This window comes from Balaenoptera physalus (genome assembly GCF_965194825.1).
Source record: "Balaenoptera physalus genome assembly, chromosome: 9".
Lineage (NCBI taxonomy): Eukaryota > Metazoa > Chordata > Mammalia > Artiodactyla > Balaenopteridae > Balaenoptera > Balaenoptera physalus.
In genome coordinates this window covers 61,684,692-61,701,465 of record NC_138888.1, presented here as the reverse complement: position 1 = coordinate 61,701,465, position 16,774 = coordinate 61,684,692, and the positions used below count along the sequence as shown (strand labels likewise).

Below are 16,774 nucleotides of genomic sequence, written 5' to 3'. Positions count from 1 at the left end.
AAACCTGCTTATTGCACAGTGTTCTCCGTTTCAGTTAACAGTGACTCTATAGTTAGTGCAGGCCCCAAACTGCTGGGTAATTCATGACTCCTTTCTCTTGCATCCAAACTACCAGCAAGCTCCATGGCTCTACTTTCAAAATATATTCAGACTCCAACCACTTCTGCTTCTACCACCCTGGTGCAAGCCAGGATCATTTTGGCCTAGAGTTTTGCAGTATCCTCCTACTTTATCCTCCTACTTTAATCCTTGAGCCCTTGGAGTCTGTTTCGATACTTCAGCCCCAGTGATCTTATTGAAAGCAAGTTGGATTATATCACTTCTGCTCAACACCCTCTGATGATTTCCACTTTCATTCAGAGTAAAAGCCAACGTCTTTTGGTCTATATGATTCTACCTCATTAGGCCTCCTTCCTATGACTCTTGCCCTTTCTCTCTCCACTCCCATCACACTGGCCTCTTTGCTGTTTCTCAGACATGCCTGGCATGCTGTCACCTCAGGGCCTTTGCACAGCTATTCCCTCTGCCTGCATTACTCTTCTCCTAGATAGTATATAACTTGCTCCCTTGCCCCTTTCAGATCTTTACTCAAATATTACTTTCTTAGGAAGTAAGACTTTAACCTTATTTTTAAAGAAGACTATATTTATGTAGTAGTTATGTAGCTATAAAATAGTAAAGACAAAAAGCCACCATTTAGTTTTTTTAAACTTTTGGAGTCATAGGTCCAGTCAGCAAAAGCTCTTTCACCTCTGGGATTTGGTCATATTTATTCAGCTGTGACAAGGATACTTGGGTCCACAGGTACAGTTGTAAATACAAAACTGATCAGTGATACCTGTTTCAACTTTCACAAGTAAAAGTGATTTTCATGAAGACTGAATAATTTTTTTTTTGTTTTTATCTACACAGAGCTTCTGTATAATAGCTGGTGTGAAGGTGGGGAGCAGGATGGCTCAGAGACACTAGGGCACTGACTCTGTTTTCTTCTCATGCTTGAGAATATGACATTGCTGATGCTGAAGTTGAGTTAAAAACTAGGAGAGTGATGGTTATACCAACTCCCCAACCTAGACCTTCTTAGATTCCTAGTGGATATGTACTGCTGGAAAGGAAACTTAAATGCTGAATCCAAAAGACTTGTGGCCCAGCAGACATCTTGCTGTTTTCTTGGATCCAACTGGCCTAGTCTAACATATGCAGTATCACCTGAAGCCAATAGGGAATTAGGAGCCCAGGAAAACTGGACAGCTAGCTACTCATAAGTTTTAGAGTCCTTGGCTAATTAGTTGGGACTTAATGTGGTAGTGTTTGGTTGCTTCCCTTCAACTTGTAACTCCAAAAATACCAGAATCTGGTTCAGAAGAGGTACCTAAAATGCTGCAATAGATTTTTCTTTTCTTAAGGCAGTTGTGACTTTAAAAACAATCTACAAACAAACATAGTTCAAAGGAACCATAGAAATAGACAAAAATTACCCACAGTTGAAAATGTGTTCAGTTTCTCACCTAAGTCATAATCATGTGTTGTCTGTGAGTAGATGTTGGCATTCGGCAACCTGTATCTGCTGATTAGTCATTTAGTTAATATCTACCAAGAAGAGGCCTCATGAACTAGCTTTTAAATTTAGCCAGAAAAAAATAGCATCATTAATGATGGCCTTGACATTCAGCAAAGCCAAATTAAGCAGTCAATCTGACATGTTATATACAGTGTGTTACGGAGCCTCACACCCTGCGGATGTTCGATAAGCATTCATTGCCTGGCTGACAGTGAACAGCTACACATCTGCCTGTTATAGAAGCTGTAGTTGTTGAATAACTAGGAGAAGGCTGATTTTAGATATACGGTGGGATAGGAGTATGTGTGTGGGGTTTTGTTTTGTTTTTTAAATTCAAATGGATTCGTAATTTCCTTTTGAAACTGAACACATTCATTATAAATAGTATTCCCTTTGTCAATTCAAGGTGAAGTACCAGTTAATAGTGGTAGTGATCAAATGTTATTTCCTTTTTAAACAGAAAACTGAGAGCCTCTAAACAATCTTTGTCACATCCCCTTTTAAAATGATTTTCACCAATGCCAGAGAAATCATTAACATTTCAGATTAGGTAACTATTAATTTCATTATTGTGCTCTTAGTGCACTGTGTTCATTACAGTGAATGGAGAATGGTGAACTCTGATCTGCATTTTATTCCTTTATTTAAACTGGTTCACTTCTACTGAATATAAATACCATGAAGCTAGATAAATTCTTGTAATAATAATAGCTAATTTTTTATCATTTACTCTCTGAAGTCATTGTGCTAAGCTCTTTATATGTATTTAAGTTTGTATTGAAAGACTTTTTTCGCTTTTTCTGCCATATCTTTTTTATGCTTTTAAATGTATGACTTTCACGCTGCTTTATTTAAAATCACAATTTCACTAATGCTTATTTAATCACAGTAATACAGTCAACCTTAGCTTCCTCGGAAAGAACAAGAACACATGTTTGAAGGATAATGAAGCTGATGAAAATTTTAAACCTTTAGAGATTGAGTATTGAGCAAAGACAGATGTTTTATAAAAGAGGGACAAAGTAGCTGATCATGTGAATCTGATGAATCATTGTAAAAAATTATTGGAATATATAGATATGCCCTGCTTCTGTTTATCATTGTTATAAAAAACTGATTCAAAATGAGTTGTCCACTCTGGGATGATCCAGCTGTTTGCTGACTCAATTGCTTTTAATTAGCTCATCTGATGTCGATTGGGTTTTGGGCTTGCATGCCTGGATTCCTGAAGGACTGAATTACCAGTATTCTTCTCATTTAGAGAGATGGGACTCTAAAGTCATATGAGAGATTTTCATATCAAATCATTCATATCACTTTAAAAATGATATACCTATGCATATAGATTTTTCATAGGATTAAAATTCATTTTCATAGGATTAAAAGAAGTTCTTCATCTATTTACTTTTGAAAGGTATTTCAGCTCTTGTGGATTATTCTTAAACTCTTTTTTTCCCCGTTTTGTAAGATGTAGAGACTTTGCATGTAGCCTGCATAGACAAAGCATCAGATGTGTTTGCAGAAGGAGTGAACGTGAGCATATGGGATGACCTGAACACTTCATATTAAACTGGCCTGTTCTGCCTTGGATCAGGAAGGTTCAAGTGAAGTGGTTGCTTAGCAACTAATGGAGTTAGAGGAAACCATGTGTTAGCCGGGCCTCTTGCCCTCCTGTGTGTGAACGCCTGACAGGGGGCGAGTGGCCCCAATATGTATTGCCTGACTCGCAGCTGTCAAACCAAAGTGATGAATAAAATGAAAGATTGAAAAGAGATGGCACAGCTGGACTGGGTGCCTGTGTTTATAGTCTTATTTTATGTTAGCATGTTGAAGAAAAAGATATTAAGGGAGGACATTAAAAATAAAAGAGGAACTGTTGAAATTTGAGGTTAAAATTTTAAGAGTGATCATTAACTTACATTGAGTTTTTAAAGAGTAGAATAATAAGTGGCAATTGAAGTGTTTCCACACTATTATCTTCATTTTTCCAAAAAGTTCTCTATAGAAAAGAGGTAGAGCATTTTATATGATGATGTTATGAATATTAGGACAGAAATAGTGTGTTTTAGTGCTTGTACATATGCATACTTTATGATGCAGGGCTGGCACATCTACTTCTGCTCCCTTTTTATACCTATGACAGACGTAATAACTAGATCCTGACCATTCTCACTTGACGCTGGATGTGGCCTCCACAGCCCTGCCAATATCAGACTGGGCAGGCAAGGAACTACCTTGGCATTCTTTTTTTTTAAATTGAAGTAGTTGATTTACAATATTATGTTAGTTTCAGGTATACAGCATAGTGATACAGTATTTTGGCAGATTATACTCCATTATAGGTTATTACAAGATAATGGCTATAATTCCCAGTGCTATACAGTATAGTTGCTTATCTATTTTATATATAGCAGTTTGTATCTGTTAATCCCATACCCCTAATTTGTCTCTTTCCCCTTCTCTCTCCCCTTTGGTAACCACCAGTTTGTTTTCTATATCTGTGAGTCTGTTTTACATATACATTCATTTGTATTATTTTTTAGATTCCACATATAAGTGATATCATACAGTATTTTTCTTTCTCTGACTGACTTATTTCACTAAGCATAATACTCTCTAGGTTCATCCATGTTGCTACAAATGGCAGTATTTCATTCTTTTTTTCTTTAAATTTATTTATTTATTTATTTATGGCTGTGTTGGGTCTTCGTTTCTGTGTGAGGGCTTTCTCTAGTTGCGGCCAGCGGGGGCCACTCTTCATCGCGGTGCGCGGGCCTCTCACTGTCACGGCCTCTCTTGTTGCGGAGCACAGGCTCCAGACGCGCAGGCTCAGTAGTTGTGGCTCACAGGCCCAGTTGCTCCGCGGCATGTGGGATCTTCCCAGACCAGGGCTCGAACCCGTGTCCCCTGCATTGGCAGGCAGATTCTCAACCACTGCGCCACCAGGGAAGCCCAGTATTTCATTCTTTTTAATGGCTGAGTAATAGTGCATTGTATATATATAGCACATCTTCTTAATCCAGTTGTCTGTTGATGGGCACTTGGGTTGCTTCCATGTCTTGACTATTGTACCTAGTGCTGCTGTGAACATTGGGGTGCATGTATCTTTTCGAATTAGTGTTTTCATTTTTTCCATATATATATCCAGGAATCGAATTCCTGGATCATGTGGTAGTTCTATTTTTAGTTTTTTGAGGAAACTCCATACCGTTTTCCATAGTGTCTGCACCAGTTTACATTCTCATCAACAGTGTACAAGGGTTCCCTTTTCTCCATATCCTCACCAACATTTGGTGTTTGTAGACTTTTTGTTGATAGCCATTCTGGTAGGTGTGAGGGGATAGCTCGTTGTTTTAATTTGCATTTCTCTAATAATTAGCAATGTTGAACATCTTTTCGTGTGCCTGTAGCCATCTGTATGTAATCTTTGGAGAAATGTCTAGTCATGTCTTCTGCCCAATTTTTGATTGGGTTGCCTTGACATTTTTTATGGCAAATTGAAAATCCTTAAAACCTTTTACTTTTGATTCCATAGGAATGAGTCTGAGGGATTTGTGTCAGTAGCAACTCTGAGGTGGCCACATGAAGTTCCTCTTCAGGAAAATATAAGAAGGAGATGGACCAGAGAAAGTCAACCAAAGTAGTGAGGAAAAGGAAGGTGACATGATGGATTTGTCTGAAGGCTCCTACCACTGCCACCACCTAAGAACATGGGATGATTTACTCTTTTAAAGGCCTTATTCTTGGGACTGTGGGTCTTTCTTTAAGCTGTAACCTCCCCTCCTTTCCCCTTGAATCTGGAGATCAGTCCTCGCTTGCTGGGATTTGGACTCAGGTCTCCTGCCTGGACTGCAGGATTTCTAGCATTAGCTTTGAGTGCTAACATTTTATGACTCAGAGAATTTGGAGTAGATGCTCTTTCCAATAGGGAGACTTAAGAGCTGTTATAACATGTTGGAAAGACTATTAAGCAGAAAAGAGAGTGAATTTATTGACCTTCTACTAGGACCAAGAAGAGAAAGTTATCCGGAGAGTGATTCAATATTCTAAAAGCATTGTTAATACTTTGCATTCTCCAGTGAAGTATTGGGTGTCTCATCACTTCAAATATTCAGATAGGCAAGGAGTGTTGCAAGGGTGGAGGAACTGACTACAGCCATGCCTCTCAGACTCTGACGTTCATGTGGGTCACCAGGGGCTCGTGTTAAAATGCAGCTTCCCATCCAGTAGGTGTGGGTGGACATGAAATTCTGCGTTTCTAATAAGTTCCCTGGTGATGCCAATGCTGTTGACCCAGGGACCACACTCTGAGCAGCGAGGGGTCAGTTATCTCTAAAGTACCTTCCAGTTTTAAAATTCCACTTACAGAAAAAAAGCTAGAGTTTTACTCATGATACTTAAAACACACCCTGTGCAGCTCTGATAAGCCGTGTAAGTGCCTCTTCTGTGTCTTACAGAATTCTCCCTGATGGCCTATCGTATTTTATTTATTTTATTATTTTTTATTTATTTTTTATACAGCAGGTTCTTATTAGTTATCTATTTTATACATGTTAGTGTATATATGTCAGTCCCAATCTCCCAATTCATTCCACCAGCCCCCCCCCCAGCTTTCCCCCCTTGGTGTCCATATACATCTGTGTCTCTATTTCTTCCTTGCAAACCAGTTCATCTGTACCATTTTTCTAGATTCCACATATATGCGTTAATATATGATATTTGTTTTTCTCTTTCTGACTTACTTCACTCTGTAGAATCTATATCACATCTGCTTGGTCACTCCTTCACGCGGACCCCAAATTCTGCCTTAGGGCAGCTGTCAAAATGCAGGAAATCCAGGTTTGGTCTTAGTCATTGTGCCCTTAGTAGATTTTGAAAGGCAAGATAGTGCCACTGGCTGCCATATGAGGATAGACCAAAAGGTCTGTACATAGGAAAGATTCATCCAACAATAGCTTATCAAGTATATTCAATAAGGAAAAGTAAAAGTACTATCCCTAAATATCTGAAAGATATTTAAAGATAAAATAATGGATTTCTTTACATGGTGGGTAGTGAAGTATTGAAATCCCATACCCATGGGATATAACTATAGACTAGAAAGTAAGAGAAGCACCAGAGGAATGAGGGATCCGAGAGGGTGACCCAACGCTAAAGCCAGATGTGTGGGTGTCATTTTCCAGAGTACCTAACAGGTGATAAAGATAAATACCGTACGTGGATAACCTGATTTCATGCTGGGCAACAGTTTCCGGCCTTCATATGTCCTGTCCCTTTAGCTAAGAAAAGAACAACTTGATTTGTGTCCTTTTTCCATTCCATTCCATACTCCCCCGGAAGACCTAAGTAGTTTGAAATATGGTCACATCTAGGAGGAGGAGAATTCTAAGGAGAAATAGGATAAGCCATAATCCTGCTGGTTTTGAAGGGCTCATTATCACTGTGTAGTTAAATTTAAGAAGTAACTGTGCCAAGAGCGAAGCTGTGAAATACAGTTAGATTCTTTGAATAAACAGGCTACATATTTGAAGATGTTGGGAAAACCAAAATGTTTCACAGTTTTTAGCATATAAGGTAGATTTTTCTTCATATGGTTAAGGTGAGGGGAAACTTGTATTTCAGAAATACTAATTTTTATGCCTAATTATATTTATAGTAATATAACTTTACTGTTTTCATTTGTCCTGACATTTTATTCTCTGAGAGTATTACTATATTGTTTGAGGGAGAATTAAAACAGCTATAAATGTATAGGGGAAAAATACCCTTCAATCAAGCATCCCCACTCTTTCAGGCCATTAAGTGCCTCAAATGGATTGGATTGCTTTTGCATTTGTGAGATAAAAAAGGTAAACAGTCCAGTTCAACTGTGGTCAGGACCCTTTTCTCCTTAATGTCAGGGAAATGGGCTATTGTGGTTAATTGAACAGTCTCATTAACTGAGATTTACTACCTATTTTATATGTGAGGTATAACCAAAATGCAATAAAGGATAATCACCATTAACACTAAATTGAGCAAAATGTAATCTTTGTTGATTCAGAGGTTAGCTCATATGTCTGTAATGCCTCACGGCCGTTGTAAACATCACTAATTACATAACATATAAAAAGCATAGGGAATCAGGCTGGATCTGCCACAATCATTGCAAGTTACCCTTTTCAATAACTTCCTAAAACATTTTTGTTTACTTTTACTTATCTCTCTCATAAAAGATAAGGGTTGAATGTGCCCCCAAACAATCCAGTTATTTCATCTGTAAAATCATTTGTGTTCCTAATCAAATGCAGATTCACAGTATATCTCGCCCATATCCAGTGCAACTCCAAAGCTACGTGTAGTTTACCAGGTAAAAAAGATCATATTTCACCAACTTTAAGTGCTTCACAAAGTCTATCATCTGTCATTCTACTTACCTTGGAGGTTGTAGTAGAATTGCCATTGGTCAGTTTTGTGGCATAATATACCAACCTAAAATTGGTTGTAGCTCATCTTATGACTGCATGACAACTAATGTGACCCAAGGAAACTTAATTCATGCACTGTGATTTTAGGACTCAATTTGTGTCATTTCTGTATGAAGTGCAGGAGGAATGACACTATAAATCCACAACTCTCTCTGTGATAGGCATTTAAAGTGGATTGCATCCTCACAAACTGGGTTTTCCATTAGAAAGATTTGCGGTGGTTGCAGCACATTATCAGCCAAAAGTAAGCTGTGATGACTGTAAATCTCAGCCTGGCCAAGGCTCTCCCAAAGACAAAACAGTGTGAACCAAGAAGGAGTCTCTGCAGTGTTTTCCTGTTTCTAAGCAGAACCTTCCCATGCTTTGGCAGAATGTTGTGGCTTAATAGAGGACATTGCCATATGTTCTTACTTTTTTCTAAATGTCTAGCCTTGAACTCATTTGGTAGATATTCTTTCTGCTTAACTTTCATTACTTTTTAATCCCAGTGTCTAAAACACCTTATATCCAGAAAATTCTTTCTTATGTCGAATTACTTTTGTTTATGACAGTGTCCAACAGCTGGATTTGTACATTGCAGCTGAATTTTTAAAGAGTTTCTCAGTTCATTCATTCATTCATTCATTGACCTGTATTTATTACATGCATGCAGTGCTAGTGTCTAGGGGCTCCATGGTGAAGAAGACGAATATGGTACTCACTTTCATGCATATTACAGTTTACCTTTTCAATAAGTTTGATGCTAAAAGACAGCACCCTTGGTCTTACCACCTTTTCTGCTACCAAAGGAGTCTCTGTTCTTCCCCATGGTCTGTAGCAGGTCTCCAGACATTGTTTCACAAGCTTAGGCAGCCTAGGCAGCTGGTGTTTCGCTGTGTCAAATGACCGGGGTTCTTCCTCACTTTGGTGGTATCCAATGAGGCTTTTCCTAATTGAGGTACCTTCTAAGTTTATTAAACTTAAGACATTGACCTTGATTTAATAGCTCCCTTTTTATCTTTTAATTAACCAGTTTTTCTAATTTTTAAAAATTATATGTTAAATTTGTAACATTAAATTTCTAAGACTCTATGATATGATATCAGAATGGAAGTTAGGTGTTTTTAGAAATAGGGGTGATGGTTTCTCTGATGGCGTCAGTCCTTAAAGTAGGGTGTAGGAGTATGTGGTGAACATGAAGTCCTGCAGCCAGACAGGAATTTTGAGTGAAAATCGTCAATAGGAAAGTCTTAGAAAGGAATGGATTTGGTCAGAGGGTGGCGGCAGTGGGGTGTTTGTTTCTTAGCTCTCATTCCAGTTGGGATCAAAGGGAGGCATGGGAGAGTAGGACAATCAGCCTGGATTATTAGAATAAGAATTTCTTTTTATTAAACACCTTCTGTGTACCAGGTATTATTCTTGACATTAAGCATAATTGTATCTAAACCTCAAGACAACCCTGTGAGTTTGGTATGATCCCCATGTACAGGTAAAGGGCCTGAGGTTCAGAGAAGTTAACAAATTAGCCAAAGGTCACATGTTCAAGGTAAGTTGCCCACATGACAAAGTAGGTTATAGAACCAGGATTGAATCAGATGTGTCTTCCTGTACAACCCTGAACATTAAAAATAAAACAAAGTTTCAAAAGACCGGTGTTAGAAATACACAGGTAACACATGTTCATGGTAATGATCCAAATCATACTATATGTAAATGGAGTAGAATAATAGTCTCTTCCTATCCTCTACAGTTCATACTCTATAATATAACCACAGTGACCAATTTGGTATTGCTTTGTTGCTTATACAAACATGTACAAATATGTATGTACATTATTTAAGGGGTTATATTCTTTCCCCAACTCTACTAAGCCAGGTTTCAAGTTCAGTAGTTCACCAGTCTCTGGTTGAGGACAGTTACCTGTTCTATGCCAGTTTTTCCATAGTTGCTTTTTAAAAAAAGTTTTATTTTATTTTGGACTTTAGTTGATTTACAATGTTGTGTTAGTTTCAGGTGTACAGCAAAGTGATTCAGTTATACATATATATATATATATATATATATATATATATATATATATATATATATATATATATATATTCGTTTTCGAATTCTTTTCCCATTTAGATTATTACAGAATATTGAGCAGAGTTCTCTGTGCTCTACAGTAGGTCCTTGTGGGTTATCTGTTTTAAATATAGTCGTGTGTACGTGTCAATCCCAAAAGACCCTTATGAAAGCAGATTCAAAAAACTCCCTTGGCCACGTGTTCTCTTATTTAACCTTTGCTCTCAGGAACTTTTTCCACTTCATTAACCCAGATAAATTTTTTGCAGTTTGAATCATTTCTGTCCTGCTCTGTATATGGGTTGATGGAGAGCAGCTGGTTACCATATCAGGTGCAATTACAACTTGGAAGACCTGAAAAAAGAAATTAATGTGGGGAATAGTAAAAACTGAAACACTCATATAATAAAAAATGGACACTGAAAACAGCTGAAATTTCTTTCAGTTTCTTTTAAAAGAAGCTATACGAAATCTAGAATCAAATTTAGAATTAGATAGATTGAAAGTTTTTTATTGTAACCTGTGCTTTTTAATTTTGAAATTTCAGATCTTCTCCAAATGCATAAGCAGAATCCACTTAACATTAAGTCAATTTCCTATTAGCATTTTTTATCTATAGCCATACTTGATTTAAAAAACAAAACAAAGCAAAAACAAACAAAACTCAGAACCGATACTTCTGATATGTCAATCCTTTTAACCAGAGAATACATAAGAGAAACTTCATTCTATTTCACTGTTATCATAAAATATAAATTTTTCTAAGAGCTTACCATGTATCAGGCACTGTATTCAGTACTTTATATGTACTATCATATAATCTTCCAAAAAGTGGGTACAATATTTAGCCCCATTTTTCAGATAAGGAAACTGAATCACAGGGAAGGTATGTGTTTTTCCTAGTCACTTGGCAGTGTTCAAACTCAGAATTGCTTGGTTACAAGTTTGCTCTTAATCACTGTACTTCACTAAACCAAGGATTATGTAACTTCGAGTCTAGTGTTCTTAACCTTAACTGCCAGTGGCATCAGTGGGAAGTCAGATCAGCTCACTAACCAAGTTGTCAAATTTACCATATTGGCCATTCACCTTTAACAGCTTCTAAAGGAATGTTAGATTTCATTTATTCATGATAAAGTAAATATTTGAATTAAATATATTCTGAATGTCTGCTATTTAATATAGCAAATATAATTGCATATGTTACATACTCCCAATGTCTTTAGGGTACTTTGAATGTTATTTTTTAGTTTCTCAAATTTTAAGCATTTAAAATATTCTTTACAAAATTTCTCAAATTGTGTTATTTCCAACAGTTAAAAGGTTAACTAGAAGTTATCAAAGAGAATCTTATTCATTATGAAACTTACAACTCTACTGTGTGAGATAGAAATGAGGACCTCCAGAAAGAATAATGGACCATCAATTAAAACCACTTGTCCCATACATATTAATTTAAAATGTAAAGAATTTTGAGAATCAAAAATGAATATTTCAGAATAAAAAATTGCTAGAAGTTTTCCATTGGCAAAACAAAAAAATGACTTTTTAAAATTAAAAAGATTTGGTATGAACTTAAATACTATCACATAGAACAGTGAGGGTTTGTTTGTTTGTTCGTTTTGATTTTTGTTTTACTTCTAAGAAGTTAGCCAAACTGCAGAATCGGAAGAGACAATCCCTTCAAGACTTCTCTTATTCCTGACACCAACTGCAAGTTTGAGATTCCTAAAACTACTCTCATGATCGGTAATTTGCTAGAAAGACTCACATTACTCACTGAAGGCTTGTGTACTCACAGATACGGCTTATTACAGGGAAAGGATACAGGTCAGGATCAGCCAAGGGAAGAGACACAGAGGGCAGAGTCCAGAAGGGGACCAAATATGGAGCTTCTGGCCCTCTTCCACCTGTGGAGTCATTGCATTACCCCCTCCTGACCACGCTCTGTGACAGTAAGCACAGAGGACTGCCAAGCAGGGAAGCTCACTCAAGTTTTTGGTGTCCAGAGTTGTTATTGGTGCTCAGTCACAGACTGCCTATGTGGCTGACCTTTCATCTCCAGCCTCTCCTGGAGGTCAGACTAATACCTTTAGTCTCTTGTCCCTCTATTTTTTTTTTAACAGCTTTATTGGAGTATAATTGCTTTACAATGGTGTGTTAGTTTCTGCTTTATAACAAAGTGAATCAGCTATACATATACATATATCCCCATATCTCTTCCCTCTTGCATCTCTCTCCCTCCCACCCTCCCGATCCCAACCCTCTAGGTGGTCACAAAGCACCGAGCTGATCTCCCTGTGCTATGCGGCTGCTTCCCACTAGGTCACAGCTGATACAGTGTGGACCAAAGCTCCTGTCATAAATCATGTCATTAGACTGTCAGTGGCCAAAGCCCCAGGAAACAGGGATACTCCTATCAGGCAGGATATTCCAAAGGCCTAGATTACCTTCCAGAAACCAAAGGCAAAGGCCAGACCTCCCTTTGGGTAAGGTTAATTCTTCACTACATAGATGTACACTTTTCTAAATAGTGTATTTCATAATCAGTGACCCAAAATTGAATATTCTCTCTATTACCTGTTAAAGGTGTACAAATTAGTGTGGTTTCTTTTTTTTGGGGGGGGGGAGGGGAGTCCATGCATTTGTTTAACTTGGTAAGTTTTCATTTTTAAAATTTTATTTCATTTTATTTTATTTATTTATTTTTGGCCACACTGCATGGCTTGCAGGATCTTAGTTCCCTGACCAGGGATTGAACCCTCACCCTCGGCAGTGAAAGCATGGAGTCCTAACCACTGGACCACCAGGGAATTCCTGCATTTTTAAAATTTCGAAGTTTTCATTTGACAAACTGATTTTCAATAAGTTGGCCATTTGGAGAACTGGTTTGGAGGCAAATTGATTTTCACTGAATAACTTAGACAGTGGTTCTCAAATTCAGGTAAGCATCAGAGTCTCTCGGATGGCCCATTATAGCACAGATTGCTGGGTCCCGCTCTGAATTTCTGATTCTGTAGGTCTGGGCTGGAGCTCCATAAATCTATGCTCTAAGGAGTTCCCAGGAGATGCTAATGTTGCTGACCCAGGGGCCACACTTTGAGAACCACTGGAATAGAGGGTGTGATCTATGGCAGATGAGAGGAATGAGATGCGTCATTGAGGTGAGGCAGAAAAAAGGGCAGAGAAGTCAGGAGACAAGGCACTACTTTCCATGTCTTATGGCAAGAATGTTCGGGACTGCTACCCATATCAGGTTAGCTGTGGGACACCAGGATCGAGAGAATGAGTTCAGGGAGAGAGCCTAAACACAAGTCACCCCAGAGAACAGCTGTGGGATTCAGCGCCACTGTGTGTGGGGTGTGCAGAGCCATCTGTGTGTTACTGTAACTATTTGGACAGCTAAGTGATTTGCAGTGGCTTGTGTGAAGGAAGTTTTGCAGAAGCATTTCAAAAACCAAAATCAGTCTTTAACTTGTAAAACTTTTTTCTTTCCTAGTTTCTCTAGGGCTTTATCTTGTTCTCTTGCTTTTTAAGTCCCATAACTGTCTTCCTTTCTCTCCCACCTCAGGCCATGTTCAGTCTTTGTATGGTGGAAAGTGGTGCTGATGAGGTGAATTTACATGGTGTGACCAGCCTCGGCTTAAAGCAAGCTCTGGAATTTGCATACACAGGACAGGTATGGTACCAAACGTCATCTGAGAGGCTTAACATTTTTAACTGCACCTAAACAGAGGAGATTATCCATGAGATTTAGGTATTTTTCTTGTTACTCACTTTGAGGTTAAAAAAAGTTTTACATCTACTTAAGGTTACAACTAAAATAATGGAAAGGTAAGTAAAATAACTTGATCTTAAATATTTTAATCTTAGCTCAGTTGCTTGCTGGTGTAATTTTAAAATATCCTGAAGAATTATTATATGGGAAAGAGTTTGGAAGATAACTTTAATTCTCATTGTCATCGCTGAAGCTCAATGACTCAATCATGGCTTTACTGGCTTAAAAACAAGAACACTTCCCGCTCCCCTCCCCCCAAAAAAACAATCTAAAGCCGTAAAAGAGCTCTGTCTAGCATCTTGACACCCTGTGGTCTACATACCTTTCAGGATCAGGGCCTCAAGTAATAGATTAGAATGTGATGGTTTAAAAGCCAAAGTTGCTCATCATTAAAATTGTTATAGGATTTACAGGAATCTTCAGAGAACATTCGTTTTCTTTCTTTTTTTAAATGAAAGAATAATAGTGACAACTAGTAGAATACAAAAGCCATGTCAGTGTATGACTATCGTAGCAAATCAAAACAAAACTTCATAAAGACAATATAAATCCAAATCTGAAGCTTCATGGTTCTTATCTAGTTTCATGTTAGTGCAACAATTATTAGAATACACAAAACCCTTCCTTTTAGAATTAGTTTTTAACTGAAATATAATTGACATGTAACGTTGTATTAGTTTTAGGTGTACAACAGTGATTTGAAATATGTATATATTGCAAAATGATTACTATAATAAGTTAACATCCATCACCACATATAGTTACAAATTTTCTGTGTCCTGAGGACTTTTAAAATCTACTGTCTTAGCGCCTTTCAAAAATACAATACAGTATTGCTAACTATAGTTGCCACGCTATACATTACATCCCCAGGACTTATTTATCTTATAACCGAAAGTTTGTACCTTTCAGTTATAATATAAATAACTTCACCCTTCACCCATTTTGCCCACCCTCCTCACCCGCTGTTTTCATTTGAGAACTACTCCACTACATCAAACCAGATACCGACTAGAGGTTTATCTTCTTTTATAGAGTTTTGTTCTTTAATTCCATTTCATCCAACTTATGTTCAGTGTCTGCTGGGCTAAAATAAGGGTTTCTTCTCTTGGCAGGCTCACATCCTGGTGGGAGAGAGAGTTATATACGTAGTTCTGTGTCCTCACTGTGATGGGAGGTATAATAGAAGCAGAATACAAGACATAGTGGGAACAAAAAGGAGAGTGTGGTTAACTGGGGCCATCAGTGCAAACCTTCACAGAGAACGTGGTATTTGGGTCTTGAAGAATGTTGGGAATTCACCTTTTTACTAAATTTTTTTCTTTAGAGGCTTATTAAGTTGTATGATATTATCCATTCTCTTTTCTATAGCTGGTAGAGTTTGAGATATGTTTCATAGAATAACTGAGGCAATGCTGGCAGCTGAAATGAAAATAGTGATAGAAAGGAAAAAGTCATCCATCAGGTAGCAGGTACAAAGGAAAATAGAAAGGAGAGGGATCACAAATTCAGGGTCAGCCCAACCAAATATCATGCCTTAGGAAATTAAGGCAGACAGTTACATTTCACAGAGTTGCCAAAACATATTCCTAGTGAGGTGAGTGAATAATGTGTTGTGTGCTTTTTGGTTTACAGATGTAAAGAAAGACATCAGCTCTCAATTGTGTCTTGTGTATATTTCTTTCTTCACACCTGAATTACAGCTATACCTGCATTTGCCCATCTCTAAAGTACAATTGATAACCCATAGCTCATACTTCATTGGTGTGCAATGGGGATGCAATAGTAAATACTGTTTTTTGATAAAGCTACCCAAATAAGTAGTTTCTATACTTAGATGCATTAACAACGATATGGTTTAAGCTTAGAGGCTATAGACTGCAAAGTGTGTTTAAATCACTGGTAAACAAAAGAGCACAAAAATTGCTGTGAACGCTGAGGTAAAACACACACTCAAATATAAGTGGCTGCCTTATTGTTGGCCTTGATTGTTTTGTGGTTTCTTTCACAATGGCTAAGTTTACATGTATATATGTATGTACATGGAAACTTAAATATATGTGTAAATGTCTGTATATGTAAACATATATATATATATATATATATAAATTTATATATATGTTTCCTTACCCTGAAAGTCCCCTTTGCCTCACCTGTTCATCTCTCCCCCTCTCCCCTTGACAACTGCTAACGGATCTTTTTACTGTCTCTATAGTTTTGCCTTTTTCAAAATGTCATATACTTGGAATCATATAGTATGTAGACCTTTTCTGGCTTCTTTTACTTAGCAATATGCATTTAAGGTTCCTCCATGTCTTTTGTGACTTGATAGATCATTTTTATTGCTGAGTACCATTCTATTGTGTGGATGTATGAAGGGCGTCTTGGTTGCTTCCAGTTTTTGGTGATTATGAATAAAGCTGCTCTTAATGAGATATATATACACACACACACACACACACACACACACACACACATATATGTATATGTATAAGAAGTGCCTGTGGCACAAAGGATCTATGAAACATGAGCTGAAGATAGCATAACGTCATTAGGGGAGCTGACTTTCTGAAGGGTAAGGAGACTGCTTGGGAAGACGGAAGAAGTTTGCAGAAAGACAGCCATATCCTATTGTCTGGGAGTCATATGCTCATATTTCACTTTTATGAGAAAAAGGAAACCAAATAATATATTTTTATACACACACACACACACACACACACACACACATACAACCACACTCACACACATATATCCAATGTAAGTGCTTAAAAAAAAGCTCTAGGGCAAGACGTAGAGTTGCGTTTATTCTGCCCAGTGACCCACTCTTGACGTGTGCCTCCACACAGGGGTGACAGCCCTGCAGCATATATAGCAGCAACTCATCGGTTCAGATTGTGCACAGAGGGGTCAAGAAGTGGG

The 16,774-nt window shown here is 37.7% G+C and overlaps 1 protein-coding gene across 11 annotated transcripts in view; it reads left to right on the top strand.

The window, feature by feature from the left end:
• The window catches only part of KLHL32 (kelch like family member 32), a 233,644-nt gene that overhangs the window by 89,793 nt on the left and 127,077 nt on the right, over positions 1 to 16,774 (top strand). For 8 of the 11 annotated variants that reach the window (XR_014267505.1, XM_082475243.1, XM_082475242.1 and 5 more), the window contains exon 4: positions 13,646 to 13,753. Coding sequence is in view for 8 of the 11 variants with exons in the window: in XM_082475243.1 (XP_082331369.1) it covers positions 13,646 to 13,753 (108 nt within the window). In the remaining 3 variants the exon portion in view is untranslated. Of the gene's footprint in view, positions 1 to 10,596; positions 12,564 to 13,645; positions 13,754 to 16,774 lie in introns of those variants that run through there. The other 3 variants (XM_082475241.1, XM_082475236.1, XM_082475237.1) reach the window with 3 other exon arrangements.